This window comes from Poecilia formosa, unplaced genomic scaffold (assembly GCF_000485575.1).
Source record: "Poecilia formosa unplaced genomic scaffold, Poecilia_formosa-5.1.2 Scaffold178, whole genome shotgun sequence".
Lineage (NCBI taxonomy): Eukaryota > Metazoa > Chordata > Actinopteri > Cyprinodontiformes > Poeciliidae > Poecilia > Poecilia formosa.
In genome coordinates, this window is record NW_006800117.1 from 915,974 (window position 1) to 935,910 (window position 19,937).

Genomic DNA, 19,937 nt, shown 5'->3' on the forward strand with positions numbered 1-19,937 from the left:
ACAACTAAACATCCATTATTTTACATTTTAGCCGTCAGTAACCGGCTCCCCTTCCCCCTGAGCTGCATTCAGACGTTTCCTGGTCTGATGTGCGAAGCTGCTGTGTGCTGAGTGCTTTAAGAGTGGAGGGCTGGTTTTCTGAATGAAAGCCAGGCAGACTGAGAGCTCCCTCACGCTGAGAGCAGCAGCTCCCGTTTCCAGCTCTGTTTCCAAGGGGACCACCACGGCAACCAATCACAGCTCTAACCACTTACAAGCGGGCAATTCAAGTTCTTAAAGAAGCCTCGTCTGTTTTAGGCGAAGTGAAAGAAAGAAAAGAGCAGAGAACACCTCAACACTTCAGTTCAAAACAGTTTTTTTTTTGCTTTTTTCTCCTTTTTATTAAATGTGAATTCACATGTTAGTTTGAGCCCATCCATTTAAGATTTCCGCCTACATACAAAAACAGGCATAATTCTGTCGTCACATCCTTTTCAAAACCGCAACAAATAACACATCTGTGTACATATATTCACAAACTGAAAGGACAGTGGATGGTGGTAGGTACTTATTTATTAAAAAGATGAGTCAAAGACAGATTCACACTTGGAATGTGAAGTAACTACTGCCCAGAACTTCCAACAAAACGTCTCGGCATATAATTAAGCCATATTCCAAAAAACTCGTAATCAAACAAACTTCATATGTAAGACCCACATAAAAAATAAACAATATCTGCTTTTTTTAAGTGCAAGAAATAAAAAATACAGGTTTGTGGTTCATGTCTTTAAAAAAAGAAGGCAGTCTTCAGTTTTTAAAATAAAGTTTCATTTCATGAAACAGGACTATGGAATGTTCTTTTTTTGCTTGCTTGGTAAAATAAAGCCAGGCCACCACTGAATCAGACGTTGCCCCTTTTTTTCTGTGGAACTCTTATTTTCCCTAATTTGCAATCAAGTGTGAGTTTTTGCGGTCAGTTCTGCCCCATTATGAGATCCGAATAACATTCAAATTGATATATGTGTTTTCTTAGCATGCATCACACCACCAGGCCACATTACAGTTGTTTTGTATCAGTTCCAGCTGATTCTGTTTATTTCCCTGCCCAGAGAGGCTTCAGCATCATAACCCGAGATGATGTCGACAGTGCACGAGTCTGTTTTTCCATCACTTGCTACAATTGTTGATGGTCTGTATCTCAAGAGTATATATTGCACAAAAAAATGAGAAAGGGGGGGAAAAAACAGTATGTGCCATAAAAAATACCAAAAAGAAATCCAGTTTCACACCTGCGATCGGGACCCATCCACATATCACGAGTATGATATACATAAACTCCTAACTTTACTATATTACAGTACATATACAATCTTGAAACTAGTTCCAGCTCTGAGGTATGTGTTCCCCATGATGCCATTGTATCGTCTACAAATACTCAACAAATCTGCTCTACAACTGTACAAAACCTAGTTTAAAATCACAAGGCATTTTTGATGCAAGTCTTCTGTTTAACTTAATCCTTAAAACCAGGACTCACCTTGCATGCGTAAAAACAAAGGATAAAGGGAAGAAGTGCCTGAAACTCACTGAAAGCACAGTAAGAACATTCCCTTTTCAACTGTACAAAAATATGCCTGAAAATATCTTTTTCTTTTAAAAAGATGAGGTCTGTTATGTATCAAAATGTTTCCTCCGCACCTGCATACTCTGCAGAGGTTTTAGGCTGCTTGATTTTTCCAAACCAGGAGGTAAAAGGAATCAGTTACAAAAAGGAAAAACCGAACCAAAAAATCAAAAAATAAAAACAAAACCATTTTTGCGGCATTTAGAAATTACACAAACCGTTGAAAAGTAGCATCCTGAACAATCTTCAGTTCACAGATTTGCTTTGAGACAGTCCACAGTCCGAGTTCAGCTCCCTGCAGTTTGTTTTTGTTTGTCTTGAAGAGGATAAGATGCATAGAAGTTCTTCCCTTTGTGGTCTGGTTAAGCTGAGCAGTAAATGCAGACCTATGAGGGAAAAAAATCCAGAAAACCCTGTCATGCTGTCAGATAAAAAAAAGTCTGCAGACCTTGCCGTTTTTTTTTCTCCTCTCTTTTTTTCTGTTACCAGCTTCAGAAGCATCTCATTCCTCAAACCTCACCTCGGATCACGGTCCTCCTCTTCCTCCTCCTCCTCCTCCTCCTCCCTCTGCTAGAAAACCCACAAGAGGCAGGGCTGGGGACAATCTGACCAGGACATATAATTTCATATCTTCCTTCTCTGTTATTACTAGAGGAACAGTTTCTGTGTTTTTTCTTCAGTATGTGAAGACTAAGTCGGAAAAGTTCGCCTCCAGCCAGTCCCCTGCGATCATCTCGCTCAGTTCTGGCGTGCAGTAGTCTGGGAATTCAAAGTGGGAGCCCAGGCTGCCCTCACTGAACGAGTCCAGGTCTTTATCCACCAGAGACAGGGACAGGTTTCCTGAATTGGGGTTGCCCAGCTCGGAGCCCGCGGCGCTCGGAGCGAAATTCAAACTAAAGTCAAACAGCAGGTCGTCCGCGTCCTCCCCGGACGAGGAGCCGCTGCTGCTGCTGCTGCTGGAGGAGGAGGAGGAGGAGGAGGTGGACACCGACCTGGAGGATGCTGGTGAGACGGAGGCAGCGTGCAGCGCGCCCTGCTTGGAAATGCTCTTGATGTTGTAAAACAGTCTATTGTGGCTCCTCACCTCTTCGTACATGCTCGCCCCCTCCGACTCCGCCGAGGAGCTGAGAGTCGGGCTCGCCGGAACTTTGGCGACGCCGTACGGCCTCAGGCGCTCCTCCTCTCCCGCCTTAAAGCCCATCCGGTAGTCCTCTTCATACTCGTCATCGTCGTCCTCATCGGTGAGCTCACTTTTCACAGTCTTTGCAACTTTTATGCTGGGAAACACGCAGTCCTCCGCGTAGCCGTGAGCGGTCTTGGAGCCGCTCTTGGTCTTGATCTTGGAGCACTTCTTGCTGGGAGTCTTGGCGATCTTGCCGCACTTCTCCGGTGACGGCGCCGAGGGTTTGGAGCCGTCCAGCTTTGGTTTCTTCTTGGGTCTGTACTTGTAGTCGGGGTAGTCGGCCATGTGTTTGAGCCGCAGCCGCTCGGCCTCTCTGATGAACGGGATCTTCTCGCTGTCCTTCAGCATCTTCCACCGCTTGCCCAGGCGCTTGGAGATCTCCGCGTTGTGCATGTCTGGGGACTGCTCCATGATCTTCCTCCGCTCGATCTTGGACCAGACCATGAAGGCGTTCATGGGTCTCTTGATGTGCCCGGTGGCCGTCTTGCACCAGTCCGGGTTGATTGCCACGGGGCTGCATGCCATAAACTCGCTCTCCTCCGAGTCGGTGGCCTCCCTGGACATGCTGCCATCCGTCTCGCCGTGGTCCGTGTGCTGCACCATTGTCCGCAGTTCGGAGTCACTTTGCAGTCTCTAACAGCTCCTCACCGCCAGGACGGCTCAGCTTTCTCTGGTTCATCCACGTCCTCTGCTTAACGTGTCTCAAGCTCTGCACTCTTTTTCCAGAGTTACAAACTGCCTTCTTAACTAGTTATCAGCTTTTTCATGTCCCCTGCGTCACAGCCCAGTCATCCAATCCCGCTCCTTCCACTCCGCCCAGCAGACTCAGAAGACTCCAGGACTCCGGTTAACCCTTTTGGTTCCTGCCTCCTCTGCTCTGTGGAGGCAGGAGGCTCTGAGTGGAGGTGGGGATTTGTGCTACATAGTGTCTGGGGCAACACGCCGGGCGAGACAAGCATATTAAACACCCAGTCAGCGCCGCGCTCCGCTCAGCGGCTTTACGCACCGGAGCGCACACAAGCCTGACTTCAGTTTTCTAATAATTTTCCTCATATAATATCAGGAGGTTATTTTTATGATGACAAACCATGTTTTCCACGTGAATTGTGGGAAAATATTGACTTATTGTCCTTTCCCCTCCTCCCTCAGGTTGAAAACTGAAGGTGGCGCTTGGACACTGTTCCAGGCGCCTGCTGCGTCGGTGCGTCTGCTTGTCTGCTAACCAGTGTTATATTTTTACAGCTGGAAACAGCTTCATATCAGCGCTGCGGTGTCATTACCGCCTCATGCATTTTACTCATGTATTAATGAGGAGCTGCGCATTCTGAACCTTCACAGAATCTGATATAAAAAACAAAAAATGAGTGTTTTCTTTTTAGGTTCATTTTAAAATACAACATGTAAAAGTATTTTCTTATTCAAAATATTAAAAACTTTAAATCACTGACCTCTGACCCCCTCCACCAGCAGGCTCCTGTGACGTCACTGCGTTATGTGCATATTTTCACACTTGGATGCTGTCATCAAAATACAGTGAGAAGCAAAATAATAATAAAATAAAAACATAGTTATTTTATTTTACTTATTAACATAAAAACCATCTGGTTGGCTTACAGGCTGTTTGAAAAACAACCCATTCATATCCAGAAACATGTAATCTAATCATTTCAGTCATAACGACAGATTTAAATGAAACTATTTGGTTTTAGTTTAGTTGCTGAATGTATCAAGTCATTGATTTTACAGCATGTGGCCACAGTGGAAGGGAAAATGAATGAGTTGGACTTTAAATCAGGTTTTTATGGTAAAAGAAACATAAAATCAAAATGGCAAATCAAAATAAAAATCTATATTTTTCTCATATTCTGACACCACCCACAATTTAATGTCCACTGTAGTGATAAGGCTTCACATATTTACAGTAGAGTCAGAAACTCAGTCTTTTTTTTATTTCTGGTCAATTTGATCATTTGTGCCTTCACTTTCCTATTTGATCATTTTCTGCCAACATTTTACCCCTTTAAAGAAAGTATTTCTTCCCCAAGCACTTAAACCATCTTATTTTTACTGTGGTTCAGTGTTTTCATCAATTATTGAGATATAAAATAAGACATGACCCTGATGAAACCAGGATAACGGAGCAGAATCCTGCTGCTGTGTCATTTACTGGAGTCACAAAGCATCATTTCCTGAAAGCAGGATATGATTAAAATATGGAAAATTACATTAGTTGTCAGTTGTTAAAGGTGATGTGAAATGTCCAGATTTAGTCAGCTGCTTTACTTTTAATAAGTTTGGACAGAAATGAGCAAAACTACAAAGGTGGAACATGACAAAATGGAGGAAGAAGCAGAATTTTGGGTCTTTTGAGGTAATATAACATTTTTAAAGTCTTTATTTCAAACATAACCTCCTGCAGTCACCATGGTTGCAGAGTTAGTTGTTTATTAAGGAGCATGAAAAAGGGTCAGATTTTTATTTTTTTATTTTTTGCATCTTTGGAGGTGATTCTAAGTTTTAATGTTTCAAATGCTAATATAGTCAACATAAATGTAAATTTCTACTTTTTTTATTTCAATTTAATATTTAACAATTGAAAACAAAATCCTATTTATTTATTTATTTATTTATTTATTTATTTATTTATTTATTTATTTATTTATTTATAAATAAGGGTGCCAACATTAAATCAGCCAAACGTGCGCTGACCATGAGGCCAGGTGGAGGCACATCCATTCATTTCTGTTTTCAGCGGGTTCCTGTGGCTTTCCTCCCGTTTGTTTCCATGCCTTCATTTGAATGAAGAAAGTAGGTCAGTAGCGCATTCTGCTCACTTCCTGTTTACAGTGAGCAAACACCTGCAGCATCTCCTGGAACAACACGTCTCATAAAACAGATCACCTCAACCAAATGGCTGATTTGTGTGAACTAATTGAGGCAATGGATGAATACCAAAATTACAAGATAAACAAGCTGTTATTTTTTTTATTTATTTTCTTTACAATCTGAACGTTTCCTCGTGTGGAACGCAGAGCAGAGGCGCTCATTCAGATGGCAACGTTTGCCTGTGCAGCCGCTATCTGAGCCTGTACTGGCAGGAGGAGATGGAAGGAACCCCGCTGAGTCTGCTGTGTCAAGAAGCAGTGTAGCATCGAGCTGGCGTCTCCTCCATCCCCTCCACACGCCTCCCCTGTGGCTCTGGGTGGGAGCCAGCAGTGCTATTGGAGGCTTGGGCGATAAGGCGTCCTGCTTTTTTCTCTCTGCTTCGTCCCCTAGAGGGCAATCACTTACCCTTTTGAAACCCTCCCCCCACCAAGCCGCCGTATTCTCCCCCAGCTGGGGCTTAAGAAGTGCCTCAACTGATACAGACCGAGCCCAGAAAGCAGAGACAGGATAGCAGGGAGAGAGAGAGGAAGAAAAAAAGAAAAGAAACACAGGGCTAAAGGAGGCATGGCTCAGGAAAGTGGTTCAGATTAAGAGAGAGAGACATTTTGGGATATAAACAGGGACTTATTCCTCTACATCCCTGGAACATACAGAGACAAACCTCTGACTCACCCACCCAGACAGAGACGGAGCTGAAATGCTTTATCATGGCCACCCTGTGCTGATTAAACTTTATCAGATGTTCGCTCTCAGGAGGTTCCTTCATGCAAATGCGAGTCAGTATTTTCTGTCCTGATGGATTCATCAGAGCAGCCGTCCCGTTCCTCTTCCAGATGAACGAATGATCCTGTTTGGACTGGATGCAGTCTGGGGGAAAACACAGCATTTTAGAACACAGTAGAAATATCCTTTATTATTCAACTGTGGGGAAATTCAGGTGTCACAAGGTAACTGTGATCATGCTTATTCATACAAAGGTACACATTAAGAAGAGACTGTACAGAAGAAGGAAATTTACAACATAGGAAAGAATGAAACTGTACTGTTATTGAAAGTAGCAACCTCATGTTAGAAGAAATGTGCAACTGATGAGGATCTTTAAAGAAACAAAAATATACAATATGTAATATGGAGAAGAAACATCTCACTGTTTACAAGTGAAAAAACTGCAGACATGGATGTGAAAACAGCAGCAGGAATGTTATCTGACATGAGAAAGAGTGTAAATAACAGCAGATTCATAAAGATTTGTTGAGTTTGTTTGGGGCAGTGAAGGTTGTACAGTCTAACAAGGACCTGCAACAATTCTCCTCTGAGCGCCGATGAGACACTGAAAAACAGAGACGTTGTTTCATCTGTAGGTTATTTAGTTTCCCTGTAAAGGGATGAATATGGAGCCCTGCAGCAAAACCCAGACTGAGTTATCAACTATTCTACAGATCATTCTGATGATTAATTGATTAATCACATACAAAATTGGCACATTTAGGAAATGTTTCACTTATCCTTTTAAGCCTTTTGTAAATACTATTAGAAATACATAAAATATGCAAATTAACAAGTAATTCAACTCCTTCTTAAATAAGAAAGAAAACATTTTATTGCCTGAAATGCAATAACATCATCCTGATGGTTAACGCCTGATCATTTGTAGCAAAGGAAGCATCTGCAGCTAAAATACTTCTAACATCAACATGTGCAAAGCTCAGATATTTCTGATTAATTCATCAATAAAGTACAGATCTGATCTGTTGATTAGTTTTTGAATTAACCGATGAATAACTGGATAGCAAAAGGTAAAAAAGAGTAATATTTTTTGCAGACTTTCAACAAGATGAGGCTAAAACTGCCACTTGAACTTATTTACTGACAAAAGATTTTAAATCTCAGATAAAAAATGTATACATTATTTGTACAGTTTTGATGTACCACTCAGTGCATTCTTCAGCAAATTTCCTTTTTCTGAGTCTGCATACTCCAGTTAACAATTGGAGTATGCAATTGTTAACTGCAATTGTTAACTTAACTTGATTGGTAATCAAGTTAAGTTACCAATCAACTTATTGATTGGTAAGTTAGTTGACAATTATTTCAACAATCGATTAATCACGATTAATCGTCCCAAAGTAAGGCTCTGAGTAGAGAGTGGTCCACACCAACAGAGTCACGCTGTGTGTGGATGGGTCCAGTAAGGGATGAGCTTGGTGCCACCTGTCCTGACATGAATCACAACGCCGTTTAATGATGAGCGCTGGGGTGGGCGTCCCGCTCATTAGCATGCCTCATTATTGGCTGGGAATGAGGCGCTGCTGCGGCTGGTGAGTCATCCAGGGAGGGTCTCACGCTGACCCCCCGTCCCACCCCACTGCGTTTCATCTCACCCCCAGCTTCATTCAGTGGCTGGAAGTGTAGGCGTAGCAACCAATAGAGGATAGCTGAGCAACACTGCAACATGTAGAGTTTTCCTTTTTATTTCCACTCTGGAGACTACAGATGATTAAACAAGAAAATCCAAAGAGCTGCATATCGTTGTGTGATTTCCAATACTCGTTCCAGTTCCCTGAAGGCAGATGTTTTAATGCTTATTTGCTGATTTTAATGTCAGGGGAAAGGACATTTTGTTCTAGAGCGATGGAGTGTTGAATTAAGTGATGGTTTTCATGTGTTCAGGCTGAAAAAAAAGAGGTTTTAGGAGAAACAATTCCCTTTGCATTGCTTATCTAAAAGCCCCCGAAAGCAGCTGCTGCTCTCACAAAGGCCCAGTGAAGCGTTAGATCAATACTAACCCTTGCTAGCGGCTATCTGATGCTCAAAATGCATGCATCCATCTCCTCTGCATAGCCCTGAGACAGGTGTGGACCTCTGGAAGCCACTATCTGATGGCTTCACAATGGGGCGGGCCAAGAGGAGGCGGGGGGCTAAGGGTGAGGAAACGGGGGTGTTTTGGTGGCACATGAAAACGCAAATTAACTTTTCACTTGGCAGACACATCCTCAACTATCCTCTATACTCAGGTTGCAATGTTTACTGCCATTCTGTAAATTGGAGTCCTCTGGCCCATATAGAGGAGTCACTCAATGTAATCTGGAGCAATACATAGGATTTATGTAACAAGTTCCAGCAGCAGGTAATTTAAGACAAATCCACCCATGTCTGCTTCCCAGAGCAATCTTTGTCCAGGCTTTTTCTGAAGGTGAAATCTTATATCAGCTCCGACTCTCAGGATTTATAGTTTGCACATGTATGCCGGTTACTGAAACCCTTTTTGTTATCTTAACTTGTGAGATGATACCAAAACGAGGCCTGTCAGCTGGTCCAGCATTTGTCTCGCAGGCTGCCCGTAGCTACGCTGTCATTCCTCAAAGATCAGCCTGTCCTGCCTCTCCCTCCACAGATAAGAAGAACTTTGACAATAAGGAAGATTTTACGGCCGTTTGGAGGCTGTTGTTTTACCACTTAGGTGTTTGCTGCCTCAAAGGCACTTTTATGCCCTGCTGTTGCTTTACATTCTCAACTCAATGCAAATGTTTCTCCGGGGTGTCGGGTTCTTTGTTGACCTCCTTGATGTGGCCTCTGTCTCTCAAGGTCCAGTGCTTAGCAGATACTTGAGAGCGGAGGATCTTGTCGTGAATGTAAACAGCTGATGTTTAAGGAACGGTGCTGCTGGAACTGTTTATCTCAAGGATACAAACAAATGGAACCAGAGGCCAAAGTTTATGTCTGCACAGGCAAATCTCGTTTGAAAAGAGCAAACTTGAATTTGAGACCAATGCAATAGATGAATATTTAATTTTGCAAAAAGGATGCACCTTGTTGGAAATGAACTGAAGTATTTGAATAAATTATAAAGGTTGTACATGGGAAATAATGTCCCTTGTATAACTATTACACTTTTTTTTCCATTTTGACACATTATAATCACAAACTTAATGTATTTTATTGGGATTCCATATGACAAATGGACACAAAGTAGTGCATAATTCTGATTCTTAAAAAGAAAATAATAATTTGCAATTGTTTAACAAAAATGTTTTTGTCAGCAGGAGCAGAGAATCTGGTCAGCATAGATGAGGAGATGGATGGACAGTAAAATGAGGAAAACCTGGAAGAAAGAAAGTTGGAGGCAACAAAAAATCTGAGACTGAGGTTTTCATCCATGATATTAATGTGGCCAAAAATAAAAATGAGTTTGACGCTCCTGCTTTAAAGATGCTGTTAAGTTGTCCTTTCTGAAGGACCACACTGTGGCGTTCACTCCAGCAGTTAGTAGCAGAACAAAGTTTTAAATTAGATAAAGCTTGAAAATTGCAGAGTAATTATGTCTTCATCATATGATTTCAGTCATTTTTAATGGGAATAAATGTTGGGGTTATTTAAACACAGAATGTTGTGGAATATCCAATCAATTTTCTGTGATTGTGTCATTAATATTTATTATTTCCTACCATGAAGTGTTTTCCAACTAAAAAAATGTGCTGAAATTAAAGGGTATATTTTTCTACATTTTTAACATCATGTCAGATTATGAAAAAATGAATTTAATTTCTGCTCTTTTACTCGTCTTTATAAGGCTTGCCAATAATTGGAGAGGATGCTGTTTCTTGATTCATTGCTGCTGCCTTTCACTCTCCACACCACAGACGTGGATCCACAGCGGCCTGCAGAAGATGACATCATGCTGGAGCAACTCTTCTATACACGGTACAGCATGTTCCACAGTAATCATATTGCCATGTCATTCCCAATAAGCTCCGGCCATTTAAATCCTTTAATTATATACCAGAAGCACTGAAGTGATGTTTACTGTAAAAGTCCAGCGTACCCAGGTTTCGTATTGTATTTTATGTCTTGTGTTAATAAACTTGTGCAGAAGAAGAGCCCTCTGGGCAATCGCAGCCACTGTAATGAGAGTGTGTTTAGTCTGGGGACTGTGTAGGACTAATGCTGATGGATTGTATGGCTGCAGGTCAGGTCTTGCTCTCTCACACACTGCTGGAAATAACAGAGAAACCAAGGAAAACTTTGCATACTTTGGAAATGCAATGCTTCACGTGCCAAGATGAAATAATTTTTTTACCTTGTTAAAGCAAACGAGATGAAAACCACATTTTTTCTGGCACAATAATGAATAGAAACCATGTTTATGGTTGTTTTCTGCTCGGTGCTACAAAGGTAAATTAATGAATCAGTTGAGCTGCTGGGTTCAAACAAGCAGCTTCAGAAAAAAAAACTCCTGATAAAGTTGCAGTCAAGGACTTGATTTCTAAGAAGTGCAGAGCTGTTCCCACTGAAGCCACCCCAGCCAGCCCAGACTTGCCTCCCGTTAAGATAAGATTGTTGACTGCTAGCCAGTGTGTGCAGAGACTCGTGTGGGGCCGCCGCTGCATATAGTCACCCTCATCTGTATCCTGTGCTCTGAGGTTTTACTGGTTTATGGTGTTGGCGCTACCATTTGAATGGTGACGGTTCAAAGCAGCATGACAAATTGAGAATCCATGCCCTGTGGACACATCTCAGGCGCAAACATAAGACACATCTTAGGTCCTGAAAAACTGGTTGGACAACCCAGAATCAAAGTCACCAGTTGTAAGTTGCACATGATTTTATTTATTTATCTTTTTTATCATTTAACTTCATCATTTCAAATATTTCTAATGTGATACAATAATTATTCGGAGACTTCTCCCTATATGACAACGTTAATAGTTTCTTAATATTTTTCTAAATGATTAAGGACTGTTTCAAAGTATTTATTTGTTTGTAAAAAAAAAAAAATAAAACAACTTTGCTAACGCACAAGAGATGATTAATGACACCTGAGCCAGTCAGAAAGTTACCGCATTGAGCTTAGATAGCTTAGATTAAAGTATTTAGATTCTCATCTAAATACTTTCTCCTAGCAGTTGTAATACTAATACTTTTTGCTTCATGTGTATTATTTTTACAATATGTGAATCAAGAGATTGTTTTAAATATTATTTTATGGTTTGCCACATACTCCAACAATAGTAGAAAAATAGCCTTCCCCAATCAATCAGGTTTTGACCTTGAAAACAAAAAACAGGAAGAAACGGACACACAGAGAGACAAACACCTGAAGCAAAGCCGAGCATTCACTCTTGTTTGAACAGAAACCAGATAAGATAGCTCAAAGTTATCAGCATGAGATGGATCCCTGCTAGTGCTTCCCCCAGGAGAGGTTTCATCAATGCAGTGGGAGGGAGAAAATCAATCCCTCCAATCACATACTGTGACAAATAACCTCCTAAAACTGAAGCAAAATTAGTTGAACCCCCAACAGTTTTACTCTGCTAGAAACCAGCAAACTGAGAAACAATGCAAGTGAAGTCTTGTCATTCCTGAATAATAAAACAGGACAAATAAAAACTTTGAGATCATAATATAGAGTGGCACAAGTAAAACAAAAAAATATATATATATAATTTTTTATGTGACAGAAATTCACTTCTGACAGAAAAGTCCAGACTAACGCAGGATATTCATTTAGATTTCTGTTCCTGTTTACACTTATTACTTATATACACAAAACTGAATGTGTTTAAACTCTGTGGTGAAAATATGTGGTGTAATTACAGTAAAATTATTAAATGTAATGAAATAGAGGCCAGCTTTGCTCATGCATTTTAATGCTGTGGTCCAAATCTGAGTCTGGGCTCTTTCTGCATGGAGTTTGCACTTTCTGCCTGTGCATGCTCAGGTTGTCTCTGGGAACTCTGACTTCCTCCCAACGTCCAGACATGCATGTTGGATTAATTGATTTGTCTAAATCCCCTTTAGGAGTGAGTGTGTCTGCATATGTGGTAATTTGTCCATTTTTTTTTAACCTGTGATAGACTGGCGACCTGTCCAGGGTGTCGCTTGTCTAATGCTGCAGATAATTTACCCCTTCCTCTCTGTCATTAACTTCCTTTTTCCATTAGAAGATTTCAAATGGACAGATGTGGAAACACTATTAAAATTGTCACTAAGGTTGTGGTTTCTAGCGCAGAGAGCCAGACTGAAGCTCTCTTATCCCAGTGTTTACACATTAAACAAATATTTTAAATGTTTTCACTCTAGAATCCCTTTCTGAAAATCATCTAATACTGATGGTTTGTAGCTGTTTGGTGCAAAGGAGAAAAATATTTGCTTTTTAAAATATGCAGAGTAGTGAGTCATCACCATTTTATCAGTTTCTTTGTCTAAACTCTTTACATTTTTCCCTCTAACTTTGTGTTGCACCTCCTACCTGTGAACACAGACCTCAGCTGCTCAGTGAAGGTTTGAAAGTTCGTAACGGGCCAGACGTTAGCGTTAGCATCTGGGGAAAACACAAAGAGTTTATCTACAGCAGATAGGATATTAACTGCTTCTAAAATTTAACCTCACCTTAGACTATGAGAACTCTTTCCTGTTCAGTTTCAGCTTTTATAAACTAACTGAATCAAGTTAATGTTCTCAGCTGTGTATTTATATTCTCAGTGGACGTCTTGAGACCCATAGAGCCACAGAAAGGTTTTTCTTTCTTTTTTATAGACTCCTGTGACTTCCTTTTTACTTTGCATTACGTATGCACATATAGACTGGTATTTTTCCCAGCATTTCATACATATTAGATTCTCGGTATGTTCCTTCCACATACCGACTCCCTGTCCTTTCCTTCATGTCTCCTAAGGATTTCTAAGAGAGGCTTCAGGATAGATTTTCATAAATGTCCTCTTTTACAAATCCTCCACATCCCTCAGTGTGCTTTGAGAGCTTTCTTTATCTTAACAGTAAAGGTCACTGGAGGAGACTTAGGGATGTGGAAAGGCTAAGCTGTGTGCATGGGAGCCTCACTCCCACTAAAATCCATTTATCTATCTATCTAAAAATCAATAACAGAAGGTTTGGTAATGAATGTGTCAAATCGCAGCCCCAGATCCAGTCAGGTAGAGCAAAGCTTGATCACACTTTGGTCTCCTGGCACCTTTATGAGGTGAACAAGTTAACGATGTGACTTTTAGAAACTCTCGTCAATAACAGTCACATGTGAAGTTAAGTGTCAGAATGTCAGTAGTCACAGCCTCTCACCCTGCAGCTCCATGATTAGATTCTGATTATGCTAATAGGTTTGTGTGATTTTCTTTACTGATTATGTTAATCTGCTGAAGCAGAGGGCTTTATCCCTTTGTGTAAATTATTATTACAAGTCTGATATCAACACAAAATCTGATTGTTATTAATTCCAGTCCTTTTTTTGCTTGGTTTTGAGTTCAGGATTACAAAATGAGAGCTGTGAAACAATTCAGATAATCAGTAGGAAGGCAAAGTTTTGCAAAAACCATGTAGAGAAGAAATGTAGCCATAAAGCTGTGAGCGGATTAGCGCTTCTCTTATTTCCAACATTTCCTCTTTGATACGTAGCTACACTAATCTCATTATAAGCGTCTGTCAAGCATACATGACAATTCATTTTAACAAGGTAGAATTTCCTGCCCTCTTTAAATTCAAAGAGTTTCTGCACAAATGAAAACACATGAGGGGGCTCCTCAGAGCTGGCTCCGACTAACAAGCAAAAAAAGAGGAAAGTTCAGAGTTTCTGATTAGCTCGAGTCAAATCCAACAAAAATCGTTAAAATAAAGGAGCTTGACTTGAAAATAAGTTCACTGCAGCCATTACATGGGTTAGTGCTCAGGAGGACGGAAAAATAAAAGTATTAAAAAAAGTTTTTTTTCCATTTCCTGTCAGGTTACTGTCAAATAAAAGGCCAATAGTGCCACAAAATCTTTAAGTGAATAATCAAACTGCCCACAAAGCTGAGCCGCCCTGGGTAGTTAGGCAAATGAAAAACCACTAATTCTTACTTTTCAGACTTTTATTTTAAGATGAGCTGCAGATTAAGATTTTCTCTGCCTTCTTATTCATGGAACTATTATAATTAACATACAAAAATTATATCAGGGTAGTTTTGCAAGTTTCGCATGAGAGTATTGGAAAAAAAAAAAACATAAATAATAATAAACATTGTCCTCCAGATAAAGCCGTAGAAGAAATAGCAGATAATTATTGTCTTGTTAATTACTGAGAACCATTAAAGTGTGAGAACCATTAAAGTGTGTTCAATGCGATTATAAAATAAACTGTTTGCCAGCGTAAAATGATTACTTTCATTAGAAAAGACTGTTTTCTTTAAATAAAATGTAAAATATAACCCAAAGTATTACCCCAACTGCCTAAATACTACATTTGTTCTCCGTCTGCAGTTTGTTGCACCCCAGTTATTTCTACTGATGCAGCTTTAAAAACTTTCATCAGACTGGCTGCCTAGAAATATTGCAACCCCTGCGATCTTTATCGGTCGATCACTCAGTAATCTGACCGTTGTGAATAAATACTCTGAGCTGCTGAAGCACCAGGAAGAGCAGGATCTTAATCATGTCTAATCCCTGTTAGCTAGACGTGTCTTAAGGGGACATGGGACTGTACACATCACCCCAATTAGCAACAGCTATAGCTTTAAAAACCGTCATTAGGAAAACATAACCTTCCTGTCACTCAGCAGAGCGGCTGCCTCTGCTTAGCGCCCCGTTCAGGTTTTCACAACAGCAATGTGGACGTGAGCACATGGCAGGAAAACACCTTCTGGCTCACAGTCATGATAGAACTGCATGCACATGTAGAGAACTGACAACAAAGCAAAAACAGAAGAAATCTGTAGGGGGAAAAACTTTTTCATAGCAAAATGAAGTCGATCAATGCAGATGTGGTATTTTAAGTGAGGTAAATTAGACCCACAGACTATACTGCTTGAGGGCATATAAACATGACATGCTGATTTATGTTTGATGTTCCTCCAAGTTTGACTGAAAATACACAAGGAATACATAAATGTTTGATTTCTATAAATCCTGACAAATTAAAGTGATGCATGTATATTCGTTGCTTTTCTTTTGGCTGATTAATGACAGAAGAACATATAGAGATACATATGTATGTCAGTGTTGCATGCAAATAATGTCCCTGGTGTTTTATTCTAACATAGTCTTCTGCTTCAAGACAGTGAAGCATTAACTGTTATCTCAGCAGAAGCTCTACCATTAAGCCTGCAACAATAAGACCAGGGTCAAGGATGAAGTTGAATGACAGCTCTGGATGAATATATTTTCCGGCGAACTGATAAAAGGGTCTTGTACTCGCACTAAAAAGCAGAATAATATTTTTTTTCACCAGCTTGTCCATTCTTCCACATTTTAATACTTTGCTGGGTTTTTGATTGAAGAGGTCAGATATGAGAGGACAATGACCAAGAGAGTGAGATTGATGGCGAAGCCGAGCAGCTCCAAACTAAATCAAAGCCGTTCACTGTTAATGAAAATAAGAGAGAGACCGCACTGTAAATCATCTTATGGGCTAATGTATTAGTGATAATGAATTCACGCTGCCACGTTTAACCTTAGTTTTGCAATTCATTATATTTGAGATTAACAAGGGAGGGAACTTAAGTGAACTGTCTGTGGGGAATTACAGCCAGGGCCTCATTGTCAATCAAGGATTGTGTTTCGATGTCTTTCATTAGGGCTGAAGGAATTAAATAAGGCTTTTCTTTTAATGGTGAACGGCTCTGCCATTTAACGCTCCTCTTGCTCTCCCAAGATGGTTAACTCTTCATTACCCAAATTAAAGGCATCCATCTCTCCTGGCTCCTGCCACATTGCTGTGACCTCTACCTGTCAAAACTTTCATGTAAGCTGTTGAGTGATGGATGACACCCCCCCGAACTCTATTGTCAAAATTATCCTGTGACTGTCCGACCCTCTCTGATCCATTCAATCCATCTCCCCAGGCCACACGCCACCAGCCACGATTCAACAATGAAGCCCAGCTACTAATTTACTTCTCATAGAAATTAGACGCTACCTTTTAATTATATGCCTGGGAGTGTTGGAAGAGTTCACCAGGATCACTTGGAAAGCTTTTAACTTCACTTTGTGGGGGCTGATCATCTATATTCTTTCAGCGCGTTATTTCAGGGGTCTTTCAGCATGCTCCGGTCCGGTGGGAACGAAACCAACCAGTTCAAGAAGAGAAGGAAACTGTTTAAATCCATGTTAACATTTGAAGGTCATTGCTGCTGTTAAATCATGTGATAAGATGATAAACTTCAACTAACCAGAAAAACAAAATGTGCTCATCATATCTGAAAAAAAGAAATCAGTAGGTTATAATGAAGTGGCTAATAGTCTCCAGAATGTTAATATGTGGCTGCTTAAGGCGGATCAATAGATTGGAAAGTTGCCAGACTTGCAGGTTGAGCTACGACATTGCATCACGCTGTTTACCCAGAGACTTTGTTGACAAAGGAAGCAGAGTTCTCTGAACTTCTTCTCCTTGTTTTCCTCTCTATTTGCATCACCTTCAGACACATGTAAATATTCAAACACATGCCACATGTCATACATAAAACATGATATAAGTGGTCCCCTACTTGTCTGACCTCTTGTCCTCCTGCTTCTCACCCAGAGAGATGTAGATAACGCTCCAGACACACCTCACTTCCTGAGAGGAGAGTTATGGCTTCCTGGGAGAGGCGCGGCCGTCCCCGGAGCCCCCAGCAGTTCGACAGCTACCTATGGAGAGGGCACAACTCTGACTTGTAGACCTGCTCCGAGGCTTCTCCTCTCTCTTTGAGATCCTCTGTGTACCTGTCAAGGGGTCAAAAGGGTACACTCGCTGGAGACAACAGAGCTGTGTTTGTGCTTCTGAGTGGCTGTGTGTGTGTGTTACTCCCTCCTGCTGTGACAGATGCCAGGCTGTTTCTGGGTGAGATGTGGGAAGTGTTGTGTGGGCAGGAAGGTTGACATGCACGTGCATGTGAGAGGAAGTGTGTGTTTGTGTGTGTGTGGCACCCGTGTGAATTTGAGAGACTGCACCTTGTCAGAATGAGCATACATGCATGAGGATGCATTTGCATACACTGGCGTATGTATTTGCATGTGTCTTTCTTGCACATGCAGGGTCTGACTGCAAATGGAGTTAAATAGGTTCTCATTTTCAGGTTATGTAAACAACATTTGAAAAATATGTCGAGCTTGAAGCAGTCTAAATTATGATGGGGAAAATAAGTATTGGACACATCAATGTTTCTCTCAGTAATTAGTTTTCCAATGGGGCTTTTATGAATCTCACACCAGATGTTGGCAACAAACCAAGTAATCCAAACAACAGAGAGGCATTTGTGGGAGCCTACATGGAGGAACTAGTCTTAATTTCACACAAATTGTCTTCAAATCTCGAAAGTTCTGGTTCCTTAGTTTGTACTCTGATCTGAAGTTCATTTCTTTTCAATTGATTTTTGTTGGGTCATCCGAGCAGCTTTATTTTCTTTCTCTCAAGCCATCTGAGATTTTCCTTTCCTGTGTGCTTGGGGTTGTTTCCTTCCTGAAACCCTCTAGAATATCTCAGGAAGGTTCCTGGTTCATTATTGCTTCAGCTTTCTGAAGTCTGCCAGAACCTCATGCTGAGAAACAGGCCACATCACCATGCTCTGACCTCCTAGCTGATCGGATGGCTTTGTCTAAACAATACAATATTTTTCTTCAGAAGTGGAGTTTTGTGTGGTGATTTCTGCATAGAGGCCATTCATTCATGCATATTTATTTGTTTAATTAATTAAAACACACCAATTTTGAAAAAAAAAATGCATTGTTTGATAGGTTTTGTGCTAGGATGAGATGGTTTTTCAGCTGTATCAGTTTCTGTATTTTGCAGAACTGCAAAGGAAACCATTATTTTGCTTCATGCCAGTTTGCACACAGCAGCAATGCTTTTATTTGTGGACTCTGGTCTCTTTGGACGATGCACAGCTGACTCCACCAGCATCACACAGCTCATCAAAAGTTAAGTTTATCAATAGAAACATGTCTCCTCTGATGGTGAGCACTAGTGCTGTGGCAGAAATATGAATATATCACGTGTATCATGTATTTTTTCTATTTCTTATTTAATGGAATCACCATGATTTCAAGTGTTTTTCAACATTAGCAGAATATGAAAAAAAATGTGCATATTTAAAAAGGAAACAGGCTTCAAGTACATAGGACAAACGTTCTTACACATTGGACTGAGAGAGGAAGCAGAGGTACCCAGAGAGAACCGTCATATGCCCAGACCTCGATTTGACCCTGGACGTTTTGCAGTTAGGCAACAGAGCTACCAACTGCATGACTGAGCAGCTGTGCTTAGAAGCCGTGGCATTTATGGTTCTTGGCTCTTACTGTTGAGTCGTCTGTCAGAAACCTTGGTTTGAGCACCTGGTTGTGTCTGGTTCATGGTGAAATGGTGTTCTTTCCACTTCTGTATGACTCAGAAGTGAAACAATGCTCACTGGAGCATCCAGAAGTTTAACCAATGCCATCAGTATATATCCCAACAATAAGGTTGTAAATGTCTAGTTCTTTGCTTAACCCATCATGAAATTGTTCCTGTGTGTTACCTTGTTAATGAGAAAGCTTTCTATACTCCATCAATTAGGACTAAAGCAGCCAATGTTAATTGGGACCAGATTAAGAAAGTAGGATTTTTTTTTATGCTAACATGTTTCAGATGGTTTCTGCTCTTCTAATGCCTTTTGTGCTTGTTTTTTTCTCTTCATCACACCTTCAGTACCCGTGTGCCTTTCCACGTTCTTACACATAACTTGATTTATTAATGTATTTGTTTTGATGACTTTTTCCGTGTGGATTATTTGGGTTGTCACCAACAGCTGGTGACAGCCCAGCTGTCTGTGGGAATTTTATGTCAACAGATTCATTAGAAGGATGTTACTGGACAAAACCATCGACATGTTCAATGATGATTTTTCCCGATGCATGGGGTGCAGACCGTTGTACTTGCATTCATGCAAGCAATGAGCTAATTGCAGAGAAGGAGGTGACCACACAGCTTATTTAGGATTATGACTCAATCATGGGAGATTATGGCTCTTAGGTAATTATATAATCAAAGAGTAGACATGTCAGTAGAATTAGACAAATGATTAATTGTAATTTGGGTCTGACTTAAAATAGTTGTCTTACTGGTCTTCTGTCATAAAAGTGGTGTGAAGCAGACGTGACAGGACCATTTGGAGGGTGAGTGACAGCTCTGTTGGAGCAGGAATAATTACTGTGGCATATTTAACACAATCTGACTCTTAGGATGCACACAGATCAATACGGTGCTATCCTTGATTAAACTGCCTAATTAGCAATTATAAAGTCAGATATGAAGATAAGGAAGGGGAA

The 19,937-nt window shown here is 40.6% G+C and overlaps 1 protein-coding gene across 1 annotated transcript; it reads right to left on the reverse strand.

Moving 5' to 3' along the window:
• Positions 1–338: 338 nt before the first annotated feature.
• On the reverse strand, positions 339–3,677 carry LOC103147284 (transcription factor SOX-11-like). Its single transcript, XM_007565536.2, has one exon. The coding sequence runs from the start codon at positions 3,387–3,389 to the stop codon at positions 2,280–2,282; it is 1,110 nt and encodes a 369-aa protein (XP_007565598.1). The 5' UTR covers positions 3,390–3,677; the 3' UTR covers positions 339–2,279.
• Positions 3,678–19,937: the final 16,260 nt, after the last annotated feature.

Bases quoted from the DNA above. Each gene is read 5' to 3' on its own strand.
- LOC103147284 (XM_007565536.2), bottom strand. From the start codon at position 3,389: ATGGTGCAGCACACGGACCACGGCGAGACGGATGGCAGCATGTCCAGG.